Source organism: Larus michahellis, chromosome Z (assembly GCF_964199755.1).
Source record: "Larus michahellis chromosome Z, bLarMic1.1, whole genome shotgun sequence".
NCBI lineage: Eukaryota > Metazoa > Chordata > Aves > Charadriiformes > Laridae > Larus > Larus michahellis.
This window is the reverse complement of record NC_133930.1, coordinates 73,591,246-73,609,172: the sequence shown is the minus strand read 5'-3', so window position 1 is coordinate 73,609,172 and position 17,927 is coordinate 73,591,246. Positions and strand designations below refer to the sequence as shown.

General features: G+C 41.2%; 1 protein-coding gene across 4 annotated transcripts in view; it reads right to left on the bottom strand.

The window, feature by feature from the left end:
- Positions 1-3,153: 3,153 nt before the first annotated feature.
- LINGO2 (leucine rich repeat and Ig domain containing 2) overlaps positions 3,154-17,927 on the bottom strand; it is a 552,583-nt gene continuing 537,809 nt past the window's right edge. For all 4 annotated transcript variants that reach the window (XM_074570242.1, XM_074570245.1, XM_074570243.1 and 1 more), the window contains one exon: positions 3,154-16,781. In XM_074570242.1, coding sequence (XP_074426343.1) covers positions 14,925-16,781 — 1,857 coding nt within the window. In that variant the 3' untranslated portion in view covers positions 3,154-14,924. The remainder of the gene's footprint in view (positions 16,782-17,927) is intronic.

Here is a 17,927-nt window from a genome sequence, read left to right as displayed (position 1 = left end):
GTACTGTTTCTGGTATTAAAAATGTATCCATAAGCCCCTGATCTTTTAAACAACAGATTCTCTTTTCTGGCAGAAAAAATGTGTATAATCTCAAGTGGAGCAGCAGGGTGAATATTTGCAGGCCATAATGGCTTTAACTGTGTTACCTATGTGCTGGATGCAGGGGCCTTTTTAGTTTCCGTTGTTTCTAGCTGAGGAGTCAAAAAATTATTTTCATTTAGCTAGAATAAAAACCCCACCAGCTTCGAAGAGGTTTGTGATGCACATCGACCAAAGATGGATGCAGTTACTTGGCAACCTCCAGCACGCTCATAGCAGCAACAGGATGTATTCCTTACAATACCTGAAAAGTCAAACCCTTGTTCTGGGGCACAGAACACTTTGCTTTGGTTGTTCTCACTCCAGTTGGCCTTAGTGCTCCAACCTGCTCTGGGCCTTAGTGCTGTAAAAGCCTGTGTGGTCCATTTTTGAGAACATCTTTGTCCTTTACCTTCATAGAAACACAGAGCCACAACTCCTTTCTCTTGGCCCAAGGGTATCACTTCTCAGAAGTCCATCTCTACAGGTATTATTGAGACAGTAATCCTGTCTTCAGTGCATAAAGAGATTTTACAAGAGCTATTAAACGGGTGTTAGTCTTAACTGGCTAGCATAGGAAACACACTGATCCCAGACACAAAATGAGAACTTTTATTTGGCTTCATAAACATCCTGGAGCTCTCACTGCATCACAGGCTTGAGGATATCAGGGTGGACCTGGAAAAGGGCTGCAAAGACGTTGCACTGGAGGTCATCCACTGGAGCCCTGGGCACCGTCCCTGCCATCCCCTGTTCCACCAGGACTGGTGTGTGCTGCGGAGAGGGTGGCAGGGATGCCATGGGGTGATGAAGCCGTGGGTATCTAGGTGTCCAGGAGCTCTTCCTGACTGGCTGCCAGCAGCTGATGGCTCTGCGGCAGCCATGTTGATGTACTCTAAAGTCATTTTCTGCTCACACTGAGAACTTGATGGACTGGACAGGGCCCTCCCTGAGGGGTCAGTCTGGTTTCCTACTGGCCCACCTTATCATGCTGCAAGCGTGCCCTGTGGTGCCCAGCTGCCTGAACCAGGCAAGGCCGGGGAAATGCAGGTGACAGCTCTGGAGACGGGCACCAAAAGCTGCCAACAGCAGCCCGCCAAGCAGGACCCAACACCAGCCAAAGCCTCGCTTGATTCTCCAGGCCTTACACACATGCTTGGCAGGAGTCCAGGCACAAACCAGGCTGGGCCAGACTCTGCCAGTGCCTAGGGATGAATATTGAGCCTGGCGTGGCCATGCCAGTGGTACTCACACTGGCAGAACTCTGGCCGCACCAGCACTCCTGCCTCTACACACTCCTCTGGGGCCTCCTGCAATGACCCTTTCTGCTCCCTCCCCGAATTTTTTGTCTTCTGCTCAGCATTGACATTCTACACTGGTCACCACGGACTTGGCTATGTTGTCCCAGATCCCCATCAGGTCACTCTGGGATCTTCTTCCTTTTGGTAAGAGATTTTGCTGTTAGAAATCACTCTGTAGCTGTCAAATGCAGCTGTCCCAAGGCTTGTCTCTGCCTCAGGTGCTCCTGCTTGTTGTCCATACCCCCTAGCAGCCCTCCTCATACGTTGGTTGCCATGGCCAAAGACAGACATTGGAGAGAAACCAGAGGAGACCAGAAGTGGAAAAAAAGAAAAAAAGGGAAAAAAGGAAGACCTGTGGAAACAATACAGTATCAAGCTGTGTGGTGTGGTTGACACACTGGAGGGAAGGGATGCCATCCAGAGGGATCTGGACAGGCTTGAGAAGTGGGCCCACGCAAACCTCATGAAGTTCAACAAGGCCAAGTGCGAGGTCCTACACCTTGGTCAGGGCAATCTGAAGCACAAATACAAGCTGGGCAGAGAATGGCTTGAGAGCAGCCCTACAGAGAAGGACTTGGGGGTGTTGGTTGATGAGAAGCTCAACATGAGCCAGTAATGTGCATTTGCAGCACAGAAAGCCAACCACATCCCAGGATGCATCAAAAGAAGAGTGGCCAGCAGGCTGAGGGAGGTGATTCTGCCCCTCTACTCTGCTCTCATGAGACTCCACCTGGAGTACTGTGTCCAGCTCTGGAGCCCTCAGCACAAGAAGGACATGGACCTGTTGAAACAGGTCCAGAGGAGGACCACTAGGCTGGAGCACCTCTCTTATGAAGAAAGACTGAGAGCCCTGGGGTTAGTCAGCCTGGATAAGGCTTCAGGGAGAAGTTATAGGGGCCTTTCAGTACCTAAAGGGGGCCTACAGGAAAGATGGGGAGGGACTCTTTATCAGGGAGCGTAGGACAAGGGGTCATGGTTTTAAACTGAAAGAGGGTAGATTTACATTAGGTAATAGGAAGAAATTCTTTACTGTGAGGGTGGTGAGACACTGGAACAGGTTGCCCAGAGAAGTTGTGGATGCCCCATCCCTGGAGGTGTTCAAGGCCAGGGGGCTTTGAGCAACCTGATCTAGTGGGAAGTGTCCCTGCCCATGGCAGGGGGGTTGGAAGTAGGTGATCTTTAAGGTCCCTTCCAACTGTGTTATGATTCTAAGTGTCGGTATGTAGATAGAAAGGGACTGGCTGCCGGCAGAGGGCACATCTGTCCCCAAAGCAGAGAAAAGTTGCTCCCCTCTGTGGCGGTCGATATGCCCCCTCTTTCCCAATGGTGACCAGCAAACAAAGGGGTGGACAGTGGGGAAAGGGCTGGCAGCATGGCGGAGACCAGTTAAAGGTGTCTGGATCAGCAGCTCCTCAGCACCCAGATCCCTTCTCCCTGCACTTGCCTGGGGACAAGGCACTGGGACAAATCCTTACACTTGATTGTCCTGGGGCTGGATGGGGACAGTACATGCTGAACTCACCAGTCAAACACTGGTTAGAAAGTGTGGGGAAAGGGCAGGATGGGAGAAGACACTGACACCGCAAGTCTATCCCAGTTGGGGTACAATAGATTTATACCTACAGGAAATGCAACCTCATTGGAATATTAAAGAAAAAACCTTTTAATCCTTATAATCAATACACTTACTGGAACACTATGCATACTTCCAAAACTATAGCAGAGGACCAGAATTACAGCCTCAAACTTTTGCCTTAAAAAACACAAGTGAAACTGTAATGGATTTTTATCTTTATTTTTTCTTCTTTTTTTTTTTAAAGGAAAGTAATTTATTTTTGTGCCTCAACAGATGAAATTTATAACTTTGTTTCTGATAGACAGTTGAAACATAGGAATCAATTACAACAATGTGCTTTCGAGCTTTTATTTCTTCTTTTAAGTAACTGACAATTCGGAAGGACACAGACAATAGGGCTGTAGCAGAACAGTATTACAATTAAAATCGATTTCTATGAAAAACAATTACAATAGCTGTTGAAAATCCAGGAAGGGTTGATCTTTTGATCAGAACAGGCTCCATTTTAAGAAAGTATTTGTTACGAAATGAGGTGATTTGTAGCTTTCCTTTTTGAACAAGGAGAGAGGAGAATCCTTGTGTTAAGACAGGATCTGGAGGGAGCATTTTATCACACTGAGAAAATAATTTTCCCATCAACAAGGACATCACTTATCCATCTTTCTGAGTTTTCATTCTTACAGCATAAAAGCCCCTAGAGCAAAATGCCTGTGGTTTCTTTAATGCATACCCTCCTCCCGTTTTCAGTGGTTTGGGTTTCTGCTTCAGCATGTTAAGCCATAAAGGACAAACTGATCTCTCATATGCCTTTTTAAGCGCAGCTCTCTAAGATGGCATATACGTTCAGCAAGTACTCCCTTCAGTTCTTATTGACTTCAACACACGCCTTCCAGTGTCTTGAGCTGATGGTGGTCTTCAATGGAAAAACGGACGTACGCTGGTTACTCTTGTTCCCAGGGACCAGTTATTTTTAATCGTGCCAGATAGGCCCATACCTCAGAAATAGTTCCCAGTCACTGCTGGATATGAGGCAGTAACTGGCCATTAACTATCAAATGTGCTTCAGTGACATTCACAGCAAATTCTTCTGGCTTCAGTGCTAAAGCAGAAGCTGGGAATGGGGCAGATCCAAGTGTTTGGCTCATGTATAAGGAAAACAATTTTGATTAAAAAATGAAGATAAGGTTGGCCATGATTCAGCATTGTGGCAAATTGAGTAAACAGAGTGTCAGGACAAATTCCCTATGATAAACATTGGCAGCAGAAATTTCAAAAGTGGATACTTGTTACTTTATCTATTAAAGAGTTGGAGAACCTGTGGGAATGTTAGCGTTCTTTCAATAAACTTCGATCAAAGAGTAGAAAACTATGGGACCTATTTTTGGTAGTCTTGTAGAAGGACCAAATGCAAGAGTTTTTGTTGTAGTAGTAGCAGTAGTAGTAGTAGTAGTAGTAGTAGTAGTAGTAGTAGTAGTAGTAGTAGTAGTAGTCTGAGTGCTTGGTGTAACACTTGACAACCTGACAATTGATGTGTGGTTTGCATTCATTTTGCCATCTCTCATCTATAATCAAAGGCAAAGCGACAAGTCTTCATAGATTCCTTGGGAGATGAATCATAGTTTTCAAGCATTGCAAACCCACTAATTAAATGAGGCATTAAAAGGTCCTTTCATGCAATATACCACTGAATTGCAAAAAAAGACAGTCTAGTTGGTGTGCATCTTTCATGACAATTTTCTTTCATGTACTTTCACTCCTCTGCCAGAGCATCTGTTCTACAGCTGTTGGAAATGCTGACTACAGGGCAGACTACGGCTGTCACCACGATGCCATCATCTTCTGGAGCACTTTGGGCAGTAGGGGTTGTTTCTTAAAAAAAGGTTTTGTTTGTCTGATAACAATGCCTATTACAGCATACAAACCTACATACAAAATTATCATTCTTCATGCAGGCATGGCCGAACCGTAACTCCTTGGCTTTATAATCCTCAGGAAAATGGCAGAATCTTCCTTTTGCAGGGTAAATATTGGTATTGTATTCTCCAGAGAGTTAGAGGCCCAGGGGTTTTGATTACAGCTCAGAAATCCTGAGTTCCAGCCTTTTATTTGCATTAACTGCCGACAGCTCTGCCTTCCCCAAGTCAGGCAATGCTGATCTGACATCCTTTAGCAAAATGTGACAGCCAGCCAAACTCACGAAAGCCAACACAAGATTCCGTAAGGCCCATTAAAATGCAAGCTTTTGTATAAGTCAGAGGGCTGTATTGCCTCCAACCCCTTCATGTGCACGCCTGTTCTCTGTGTAAAAGCTAAGTATTATCTGCAATGGATTAGAACTGATGCACCACACAGATGCACCAAAGGTTGGTAGCTTAAGACGAGATGTTGTTTGGTTTTAGTGATAGCAATACTTTATATAATGGATGTAATCTATTAGTCTTTGTACATACAGTAAAGATCTCTCGTAGCAAAAGTAATAGATTAAATTTATTATCATTGTCTTCCTATAATAAAATAAGTGTGCTCTCCATCACTTGTGCTTTTGAGTTATACAAACAGCAAAGTTACTGGAAAATAGCTCAGAAAAATATAACTTCCACTTAGGGACTGATGAGGTAAATAAGATTTTCCAGCTGGTGATTGCAGCTTTAACTAGCTGAATGTATCCCCTAGCCACTAACTAATAAACCAATTCCTGCAAACCCAAATAATTTAAAAGACAAGGTGCTAATTACCGGTGTCATATATTTTTTTAATGCAAGTTTTAATTTCTTTTCTTCTCTACTATCCAACCAATTTTACTAACTTCTTACTATATTATGTTTCCCCTTGATTACTAAGGTTGAAACTTATCCTTCCAAGAACAGAGGCAAAATAAGAATTTCTATGGAGAATCTGCTATATCTAGGAAAGAAGGAATTTATACCAAATCCCCCAGCCTGCCGCCAAGTCTATAGACGGCAAGGACAGGTCCTTTGCAATAACTCTGTGTTTCTTAATCCAGTAGTTCCATATTTATTTGTGATTTCCCAGCATGAATTACCAGCCTCTCCCCCTGTTGAACAAAAGAAGACGAAATTCAAAGATGAATAAAGCCCTTTTTTTATAGCATGTCATCTACGGCTGTGTGTGGGAAGGTTTTATGAGGCAGAAAATTCACTGTGAGCATTCCCCCATGTGAGAATAACTCAGTTGCTGTGAATTGAGTTAGTAATTGGTAAATAGTATGATTTCCCATTTCCCACTATCTTTTCTAAATACAAAAATGTTAAACCCAGGTATTTCTTAAAATATACTTTGGATATCAAGATTTGTTTATTTAAAGGTTACTGTGATATCCAACATAGGGTTACTAATTGTGAGGCAAATCTTCTATAGTGGATCTGTAAATGTATAAATATTCTCAAAAAATTATGAAAGCGTCTGTGCTCTAGAAAATTTTCGATGCTTTTTATAAGCTGAAGTGGTGCTTGTCTGTGAAGAGTTACCTAAAGATATTACAAGTTTTCATGAGAAGAGTAGCTCTGGGGAGCAAAATTTTTTTCTGTTTAGTCCCTGGCCATGATGTGGCTTATTTTAATTAATATATTGGTGATTGCCTGAAGTGATAGTGTTTTTCTCTATCTGTTATTGTGGAGAAAACTAGTACCTTCTTCTACTGTATGAACTGGAAATTGCACATTAGATCCTGTGATATAGGAACAGGTTCCACCTCTTGTGATAACGTCAGGTAGTCCAAAAAGGTAACTTGAATTGCATAACAGAAATTTAAAGCTTAGGTAGAGAAACCTTTTAAGGAAACTCAATGCCCATTTCAAACTCGATGTTCTCAATGCAGTGGTAGGAGCAATGGCTCTTTTTTTCATGTCATACTGAAGGCAGTACTGCAGTACACTGCAGACTGTCCATCACATTACCAAATTAAAGCAAAATAAGAGAACATGAAAATATAGCATATTCTTAACATAATCTATAGTTAAGTTTAGCCCACAGATTCATTGCATTTGACGTTCTGTTGCAGAGGAAGGTACAGTGGTGCAAGTCAGCCAAAACCTTTTGGAGGTGTCAAGTGCAAATGCAGAAGGATAAGACAGACTTCAGGAGGCACAGGAGAGCTCAGATTCAGTCCCTGTCTGTCTCTGCTCCCAGCAATCCAGCAGAATTTCAGCCTGCTGCTTCCTTTCCTGAGGTAGAAATAGCAACTTTGTTTTCCTCTTCTAGTGAATAGGGCCCTGGTTTAGAGGATAATGGGTTCATGGCTGATAAATCTTATTTCAGATGATCCCAGAAAGAAAAATTCTCTGTTGGCGAAAGTATCTAGCTGTGGGAGAATGGGAATAGCAATAGTTTAGGTTTTGGCCTGTGTCCTTCTTCAAAGCTGATCTCTGTCATAGATTTGGTGGGTCATGGCAAGCCTCAGGGGTTTGGAATAGCTTTCAAGCTCAATAGAATCTACTTTCCACCACTTAAGTTTTCTGGTGCAGTTACAGTGGAGTTTGAATACTGGTGATTTCCTTTAGAAACCACATTTCAGATGCAAATCGTCAGTATTGGTTGCCTTCCAAGTGACACATAGTTGGTGAAATCTCTCTTTCTGCTGTGCTCTCCATGTGATGGTAAGTGGAAAGCTTTTTCCTTCCAGCATTAGCCATATCAGTATCCCCACCAATTACCTGTACACACTGTGCAAGTGAAAGTGAGGGAACAGGCTGATGGACACTTTGCATGGAGAATAAATCCCAAAACATATCTGAATGTGACCTGGGTTTTTCTCTGTGTCTAAGGGCCCCATGCAATCAAGCAGGAGTGAAAGTGAGTGGATGAAAAACACCTCCTAGAGTCTTCTCTTTCTGACTGTAATATTCTCAGTTCAAGAGTGGTGGATCTGAGCAGATTACCTGTTGTGAAGACTTGGCACTGAGAACCTTGGGTCTGTATTTTTCTCATTTTAGGTTAGTCCACTACCCCTTGAAAAAAAAGCTACAATAGGGAAAGCAATGTAAATGTTCTTCACTTTTCCCAGTAAATTTTGCCACTCCATGGAATTATTTATTTGGGTTTCATTTTGGATAAGTATGATACACATCATGACATAAGCCCTAAATTAACTTTTAAAATGACATTCAGGACAACTGTCTTGACAAACAAAGCTTTTTTTTTTGCCTTTTTTTTTTTTTCCATTATATTAGCATATTTTGCTCAAACATGAAGCGAACTTATGGACAAACCCAACTTGTCATGTGCTTCATGGACCATAACAGCAAGGCCGTTTCATTTCCCATCCATACTTATGATCATATATAGTAAAATAAAGTACAACACATTTTTTCTGGTTAACCTTGTCACCTTTTAAAAACAATATACATTTAATACTTGAAGTAAGAAAAGAACAAAACAAATATAACTCTTTTTTTTTGCACACACAAACATATACATATGAACTACATGTGCTTGCAAATAGATTTCAGTAAGTGTGATGATAATTTAATATATACGCACTATGGCATTCCCTCCCCAAACAATAAGAGACTTGCTATCATATGTACTTGCCCAGAAGCCAACTTCCTACTATATGGCTGTAAGCTCACCAGATCAGGGTTGTCATTTACTTCCTACTTATACTGTGCCCAGTGTAATGAAGCCAAAGTGTCATTTTCTTTTAGGTATCAAAATGACATAAATGAATTCTTTAAGAAGTAATAATATTTTGTTTTCTGAAAGATTAAAATTAGTAACATGTGTACAAGTTGAAAACCATCTTCACGCCTGCCTTGAAATTTCATGCCATTGTTCTTGGCTTATGTGTGAGGAGATAATGTTGTTGACTTGGAAATACCACACACCGAAACAGGCAGACACCTTTAAGGTTTGTCTTTTTCTTTTTCTTTTGCCTTTTGTTCTTTTCTTCCTAGAATCTACATTTTCATATGCTCCAGCTCAGTTAGCAGTGGTAAATATTAAAGCAATCCAGAACAGAAGGTATGCCACAAGGTGAGAAATAATTAAAACATAAGCTCTGCTTATTTTCCACTATAGCCCACTTAGTAGAAAGCAAAAAACCTAGATTCCTTTATCAAATTTCTAGCGTAACCAAGGAGGAACAGAACAGTGTCAAGAGGATTTATCCTGATTTATATTGCCTGATTAGAGTAGAAAATCTGTTTTCAGTCTCTTGCTTCAACATGTCTGCTTTATGACAATTTTGGTACCAGTTTGAATAAATACAAATAATCAAATTATGAGGTGAGATTCTGCTCTTTTGTACTTTTCTATGAACTATTTGAATATGAAAGATAACGTATCCTTAAATTTAAGTTGAAATAACATGGAACATTCTCTTGACTGTGACAGCACTTTCCTTATTCTGCTGAGGTTATAAATACAGGTTTTTATTTCCAGCTGGCCTCATATCCAACCACCTGGTTCTAGTGAAAAAAAAAAAAAAAAAAGAAAAAAAAGACTCAGACTTCTTTAACCTGCATATTGCTTTTGGCATGTAACTATCTCAGTAGCAAGAAGCTCACAGAATTTGTTTTATTTCATTTGCAGGAAGAGGTTTACTCAATCTTCTTCCTTTTTTATTTTACTTATTGATCTGAAGAAGGTTTAAGATCCTGCTTTGAGATCTAGATTCCAAAAGCCACGTGAACATGCAGTGAAAGTAAACCAAAACCAGAGATCTGCATTTGACATCACAATCATTTGAAACTTAGAAGGGAAGAGTGCAGAGCTAGGAGGCAGGCAAAGGGAGCATGTATCACTGAACCAACTGGCTGTGATTCCTCTAAGCTGCGAAGGAAAACTGAGTTTGTAATTCTTATTACAGGTGATAGGAAGGGGGCATCCAAATTGCTTAGCTAACTTGAAAAATCTCATTCATTGTTTCAGTGATTCTCCAGCAATCAGGCCCTTTGCCTTTTCCAAAAATGTTCTTTTAACCTCTGCAGGCACAATTAACTTTTAAATTACTGGATGAAAGTTTTTTAGTTCTTCTTTCCTAGTTCTTTTTAGTACAAAAAGCAATCACCTAGGATACTGAAACGAGGTCAGAAAGCATGTATCTAGTGTTTTCCCACATGTTGTCTTACGGCTGTTACTGCAGAAGACTGCAGTTTCTAAGATACTGCTGCTGCTCTACTTTTTTTATTTGAAAAGACCAGAGTTACAGCTCAGGGAGGAGGGACAGCTTGGCCACGTGCTCCTTTCCCTGCTACTCCATGTCAGGCCACATTGTGAGCTGAGAGGATGAGAGTGGAGAGAGCAGTCACCACGCTAGCCCCAGGTAGACTAGGATCATCCAGGGGGAAAAGAAAATTAGCAAACTGGACAGAGTAGTCTTCCCCTTCCTCACTTCTTTCTGGATGTTTCACTCCTGGGGATGGAGTGGAAGAGGCTGTAGCTTATTTACACAAATGTTGCCCTCTCTGAAGAAGAATGAGTAAGGATCGTCTGTTTTATTACTGGATAATGGACCCTTTTTTCACAGGATGCAGTAGCGGATGAGGCAAAATAACTATATGACTACAGTTTCCCGGCTGACTTTGCTAGAAGCTGCTGTTGTCCTTGGGCAGCCAGAAGCTGCTTACTCTAATGGATTTTCAGCCAATGCTTTGTCTTTTTATGGGTTAATTGTGGAATTCTGGCATTCACACATCTTGAAAGTTTTTCCGGAAAAGTCCAATATCTAAAACAGATATCTAGGCATGGTGTAGAAAAAGTCTATTTCTACCTGTCTTTGATGTGATTCAGTTGCAACATGACCTACATTCTCTGCACCTCTGCACCAATTTTATTCTATCACAAGGTTTAGATAAGACTTTCCATTAAATATTAACGCTGACTTCTTACTGCGTCTCATATGCCTCAAATAAAATTTGTGGTGTTGAAGGTGTAAGGTAGCTTGCTTTCTTGATTTTCTTTATTGTGGGATAATTGTTACCATCATGGGTGATACAATACCATGACGTAAGAAATAAGGAAAAAAAGACAGCTACCATTCACATAAACAAAACCTTGAATGGCAGTATGACAATTACGTTAACTTAATTAAAAAAAGTTTAGTTGAAAAAAGTACCTAGTGGCATCAGCTTGTATTGACAGGGGCTAAGAGTCTCCTGGCTGATTTCATTTGTGTCTGGAGCTGTTGACCCTGTTGGCACTGAGAGCCTCTGTGAATGGTGAGGGAGGGGGGAACAGAGGGTAAAAGCAGTGTCCCAATCTGAATTTACCCAAGCTGATGTTGTGGACGAAGCCTTTCTCAAAAGAATGGTGCCAAGTTAATAAGAAAGGAAGAAGGGGGGGTCAGGGGTGGGAAAGAAAATCACCTCAAAACCTAAAAATAAGGTTGAGATGGGGCACTGCTTAGTCTTATATCTGTCCTTATATCATTGCAAATGCTTTTCTTAATAAGTTGCTGCAGCGCTCTCTTTAACTCACTCGTGGGAAGTCTGAGCACTTGTACATCCATCCATTATGAAAGAGGAGTACTGTTCTGTGGATGTGGACTTCAAAATGTATTTGTAGGAGGCTTAGCACTGGGAATTATGGGAATTATTAACAAGGATACTGTGGTACCTGCTTTCTCAAGTCGCTCTTCTGGTTTTGACATTTTCAGTTTTCTGCTTTTCTGCAGAACTATTGCCACTCCTCAGAGCTTTGTTGCACTGACCATCAGGTAAGCTCAGGCTGGGCCTTGTGCCAGTGTTGGGGGGCAGCCAGTACACAAGTCAGAGGTAGAGGAAAAACCTTATTTCCCTCTTTTAGCGCAGGTACGCACTGTCCACCTGTTTCTGAATATATGATAGGGGAGCCATGTGGGCCAGATGCCTCCTCACAGCCCAGTTCTTTTTTTCCCCTGCAGTAAGATAAACTGTGGTGTCTCCTTAATCTGTAGCAGTGATGGAGAAGTGAATCGTTCAAGACCCAGGGTAGGCAGACACTCTGTTATTAAAAGAATTGCCAAAAAGGTGCATATCTAGGTATGACCTTGACACTGTATTCATTATCCACCCAACATGGCCACTGTGAGCACGTGTCCCACAAATACAGATAAAGAAGATTATATGGAGCAAGATAAAAGCTTGTCTCTGAGTTTTGCTGTCTTCACTTACGTTAAGAAATGCCATATGCCTTGCCAAGTCTACGGTGAAATAAGTAGGCTGCAAAAAGTAGAACATTGCTAGAGGCAGGGAGCGAACACTGATTCTTAAAAACTGAATACTGACTGAACTCAAGGCCATACACACAACGCTGACAGCTCTGCAAGGTGGTGCTCAGCAAGAGCAAGCGGTGATTTTCATCACCAGCACACATTTCACATAGGTAACTAAGCACATTACGTCTCAGAAATCCTTGCAGTGCACTAACAATGCAATCACTTTTTAGAGTCATTCTAAGGGAAGAGGGGACTTCAGAAATTCATAATTAATCCTAAAAGCACATTTTTTCTAGGTTTTTTTTTTTAGATTTTTTTTTTTATTGTGTCATTTAGTATGAAGCTATCAGCTGCAACTGTCTAGAATTTAGGAGAATTTTTGCTTCTAACATTGATTTTAACACTTAACATGAAATGACTGCAGGGGTAATAGATTACTGGCTGAAAAAATGACAATTACAAGGGAAAGGCACATGCAAATGTCTTCAATGGGCAGTTCAGAAACACTTCGTTTTATCCCCATTTGTTTCTTTAACTGCCCACATTAAGGTACAGTAGAGTTTTGGACTTCAGTGCGGTGGTTATTATATCAGCAAAAATAATTTCCCTGGTGATAGAATTTAGTCAGGGGTTATTCCATTTCCTTAACGTTCTACAAACTGTCAGAGAACAAAGAGGATTAGTCTCAAGCATCTTCATAAATCTCCAGCTATCTAGTTCAGAGCATAAAAAAAAGGAAGCAAAAAAAGAAAACACAACTCTAAACTTAAAATCAACTAAAGTGAAGAAAATGTATCAAGTCTTGCATCCTCCTCAGTTTGGTGACCTAAAATGGAGCAACGATGCAACCAAAGATCAACTACTAAGAAAAGAGATTCTCAAAACTGCCTAGCCTTGGGTCCTACAGCTATGTTAGGGGTACACCTGGGGAGCACAGCTGGATATTACAAATTTTTGGCACATTTCCCTCGATAAGAGTGGGAGATTTATATCCTGCTTAGAAAATCTCTGCCAAAGAATGTGAATATTAATTTTAGAAGCACCTGCATGCCATTATAGGTCAGCCTGACTTTGGTTTCAAAGTGCTGAAATCTAATTTTAAGATTGGACACAGAATGTTCTGTCTTATAATATTTTAATATTCATTTTGTCTAAACATGTACATAGTCATAATTATCCTTACTTCTGGTTATGCCAATCATTTATAAATTGTATTTGTTATCATTCACTTAGCAACAAACCTATGGCTCATAATTGCTGGAAAATTGAGAGGTGGCTGAACAACTCCGTATCTTCCCATTGCTGAGAATTTCAAAATAAGAAAAGTGGTTATCAACAATAAAGGATAAAGAATAAAGTTTCAGTTCTGAGCCTTCTGAGGGTTTGTTTAGACCTATAAAACAAAAACCGTTACTTGTACTGAACTAACATTCCACTTCTGTCTTCTCTCCATTAAAAAACTTCCTAAAACCTGGAAAAACTTGCCCCTCTTGCTCTAAGATACTGCCCCTGAAAGAAACATAACCACATAGTTAGTAAAATGGCATCAAGAATAGCTAAGTAATCTGTTCTTGGAAATTAGCTTTGTGTTTATGTGTTATCTACAAATATACAAGATGAGAATGACAGTGGCTAGAGGTTCATTATATCTGGCAGTATGTTAGCCTTTTTGAGGCTACCATGTTTTAAACATTTTCTTAGTATTAAAATCCCCATACTATGCATGGACAACCATAGTTTACTTGGCATTGGAGAAGAGTTCATTCTTAGTAGCAGAGCTTTTGTGTGTTTCAATTCACTCATATAAGTAGTAAGATGACCATATTTCCCAAGGAGTACGCAGAATGCATTACATTATTTCTTTTTTCCCAGCACATATGAACATTTTAACAGGAGCTTTGAAATTAAAATCAGGGCTAACAAAACTAGCTTGCTCTCTTCAAGGTAGAACTCAACTCTATGCCAGCAATGTCTAGGGGTTGCCTTCCCTGGTGAGATCCAGGGCTATGTTACAGTAAACTGGTCCAGTGTGATATCACAGATATAAAAAATATTCCATTCTGTATCAAAACTAGGCACATGCCTTATATTTATATGAAGAGAAGATAACAGAGCTGAGCATTTTTGCTCTCAACTATTCATCTCTGGCCTTCTACATGAGGAGAAAAATATCTGATGTAATTTCTAATTGTTAACTACAAGAGTCTAATTTGGGTTAGATGGTAGTTAAAAGGAGGGTGACATCACACTTGGGTCAGTATTGGTGGATATCTAAAAGCACAACCTCTCATTTGTATTGCTTTAAAATGTACACAGTATAGATGTAGGTTAAAAAAAACTACCAATTTTTTTGTGGTGTTGAACCAACTAGAAGGGATGATGCAAGGTTTTACCAAATGAGATCTATAGATACAAATTTCACTGTAGAGTATGTTTTAGACAAATGTGTCTTTTTCCTTAAGTATGTAAATCCTACACTGTAGGCTTTTTTTTTTTTCTTTTTCTTTTTGTAGTGGTAGAAAATGTTGAACATTGTCCATGAGCATGAGCCAGCGGTTCATTGCTGATATCCCCAGAATGCCAATATTTGCAATGCAAACAGTTGGTACTATTTACCAGTTCTATGAAAGGCCCTGACATATCTGCCTCAAGGTCTGGAGGCTCTGCTGTATAACCACAAATAGTCTTTCCATTTTCATGTAACCTTTTGATACAGTGACAGCTGCATTAAGCTGCTTCTGCCCAGCAATTCCACATGCCAGGCTGGTTTAATTGGTTTTAATGCCACAGAAAAAGCACTGCTAGCAGAATACCATCAAATCATTTTCATATTGAACCTTCGTGGTCCAGCAACCTCCCCTTCAACCACAGCACCATTGTTTTTGCGAGGGACATATTCAAGGTCAATGCTGGTTTTGTGTTTGCCTTTCCCTCGGCTCCACACAAAAAGAAGGAGGAAACAAAATAAAACCACTCCAAGGAATGTGAAACAGCCCATAGCTGTGGACACCAATATTGTCTTAAGGTCCAGAGAGAAGGTGTTCGCATTAGTTCCATTGGAACTTGTGTCGTTGGAGTCTGTCATATACATAGGGGTCCTGTTGGCGTAAAGGAAACGGTCTGAAGTAAACCCCTTTACTGTAAGGGAGGCCGAATAAGTGTCATTCCCCGCTGCGTTACTTGCAATACAAACATAAATCCCAGTGTCCTGGTCTTGAGCAAATCGGATCTCCAGGGTGCCATCTCCCAGCACAGTGGCCCTTCCGTTTGATTTAGTTGTGATCAGCCTCCGACGCGGGGTAACCCAGGATATGGTAGGCTGTGGATCACCGTCAGCATTGCAGATCAACTGCACCGTCTGCCCTTCCTCCACTACCAGGTATTGCAACTTCTTGTCTTGTATCTTGGGCTTCTTACAGGTGAAGTAAAAGGAAAGAGCTGTGCTGTGAAAGTCTTTGAATGACCTCTCTTTGACACTGTCTGGACCAGCACACATCGGCGGCTGGCCTCCAAACTGCAAAGTGGGTTGCCTCTGTAAAATCCAAAGGAGACGGCAGTCACAGGCCAGAGGGTTGTTGTTAATGCAGAGGACCTCAAGGCTTTTGGGGGAGTGGAATACATTCTCTTCTAGGGTTTCTAGCAGGTTTTGGGACACATTAAGCACGCGTAAGAATCGGAGCCCTTGGAAAGCATGTGGTTCAATGGTACGTAGCTGGGCCCCCACCATGTGGAGTTCCTGCAGGCGCACTAAATCTGAAAGCATGCCTGCTTCAATGGTGCTGATAGGGTTGTAAGAGAGGTTTAGATGTGTCAGGTAAACCAGATGTTTAAAAGCAGAGTAAGGTACTGCAGACAGGTTGGTGTTGGTGATGGAGAGAGAAGTAAGGTTGAGACCATACAGACTGTTGGCAGGCAGCATGTCCAGGAGGGGCCAGGCATCTATCTCCAGGTCTTTCAGGCGAAACAGTCTTTTAAAGGCATACGCAGGCAAAGCATTAATGTTGAGCTGTTTCAGATGGAGACTGATGAGGTTGTGGAGGTGAGAAAGAGCTTCTGTTGGTACAGCTGTGAGGTTGCATCTCTCCAGGGTGAGCTGCTCCAGGCTAAGCAGTCCGCTAAAAGCCCTGTGTGATATATAAACCAAATCATTGTCCCCAACCTCCAGGGACTTTAGGTTATGCAGATCTTGGAACATGTAGTCCAGCAAAATGACAATCTTGTTTTCACTTATATCAAGTTTTGTTAAGTTTGACAACCCAGTGAACACCCCAAGGGGAACCAGCTTCAGACGATTTCCTTTCAGCCTCAGGGAGCGCAAGTTGAAGAGATTGTTAAAGGCTCCAGGCTCCACATTGGCAACTATATTGTCACTGAGGTCAATCTCCTCCAGCAAAGGGTATGATGTGAATTCCTCAGGGTTGACGCTCTTCAACCGGTTCTTGCTGAGGTCCAAGATTTTGGTCTCAATGGGAATGCCCTCTGGGATGGACATCAGACGCCTTCGGTGACAGCTGACGGACTTGTTCTGTGCTGAGCATTCACAGCGGGCCGGGCAGCCTATGGTGGGGCCCATGAAGACTAGCAGCACAGCCAGACCCAGGAATGGCTGCCAGCATGATACAGCTGTGTGACGCATGACTCCACTGATCCAGTCTAACCCTCCGTCACGGGCCTGTGGGGATAAGGATGGAAAAGAGGATAAGATAAGTCTTCAGAAAAAGATCTCTGCCAATTTTACAGTACCATTTCAAAGCAGGCACATGTGTTTGCATTTGAAACAATACAAAAAAACCTATTGCAAATGGCAAAACCAACAAAAAAACAGATTTTCCTTCATTATCATTGGGTTTGTTGAAGGATCTCTTTATCCAGCATTTTCCTTCCAGACTTCAGAGGAGACAAAACAACTTTTCCTACTGCAAACAGTAAAGGAGGTTAGGTTTTATTATTTTCTTACTCTCAGCAGGTCTCCTCAAGACAGTGCTATAACTAATACAGAGATAAACACCATACATTCTGCAAATAGGACTAATCACATTTGTGAAAAGTTTACAGCATTGCACCTCTGTGAGGTAATATGAAACTAGGCTTTTGTCTTATTCATGTCAGTGTTTTAAAGCAAACCTTAATGATGCATTATCTTCAAGAAAAGGAGCTCCTTGACAATGAAAAGATCCCTTTTAACATTTATTGCACACATTACAGCTATAAATAGATGGAGCTTGTTCGCTCATACACATACACAATGTCTCAGATGAGGAAGGAAGAACTGGTGCATCTCTGATTAGAATTTGTATTAAGGACAAATTGATTCTTTGCTTTTACTGCACAGAGAGATTTTATGTGATTTTTGGAACCAAAGACCTGAGAAGTGTCTACAGAACACATCTTTGTACTTCCAAGATACGTAAACTAGCTCTGAGGGAGAGAAAACCAAGATAAGATGAGCAGACTGTATTTAAGCAGCACAATGTCCAAAGAAGCACAACAAATTATGTGGAAATCACAGTTAGTAAGAGATTTATTCATTCCTGCCTTCAGGTTAAAACTAAGGAAAGTAGAAGGCAAGATAACCTCTATTAAATCAAATACCTGTCTCCAAAGGCTGTACTTTATAGGTTTAGTCACCAAAGGCAAGAGACTTTTTCAAGGGTTGCTACAAAACGAAGATACTCAATAACCCATTTCAAAAGAAGAAGAAAAAAAATAAATAATAATGTTGGTGCTCATCAAAGGTAGGTGCGTATGAGACATTTGCAAAGTAAGGTACGCTGCAAGCAAGGACTATGGAAGGGCTTTAATCCCTGTGGTACAGCCA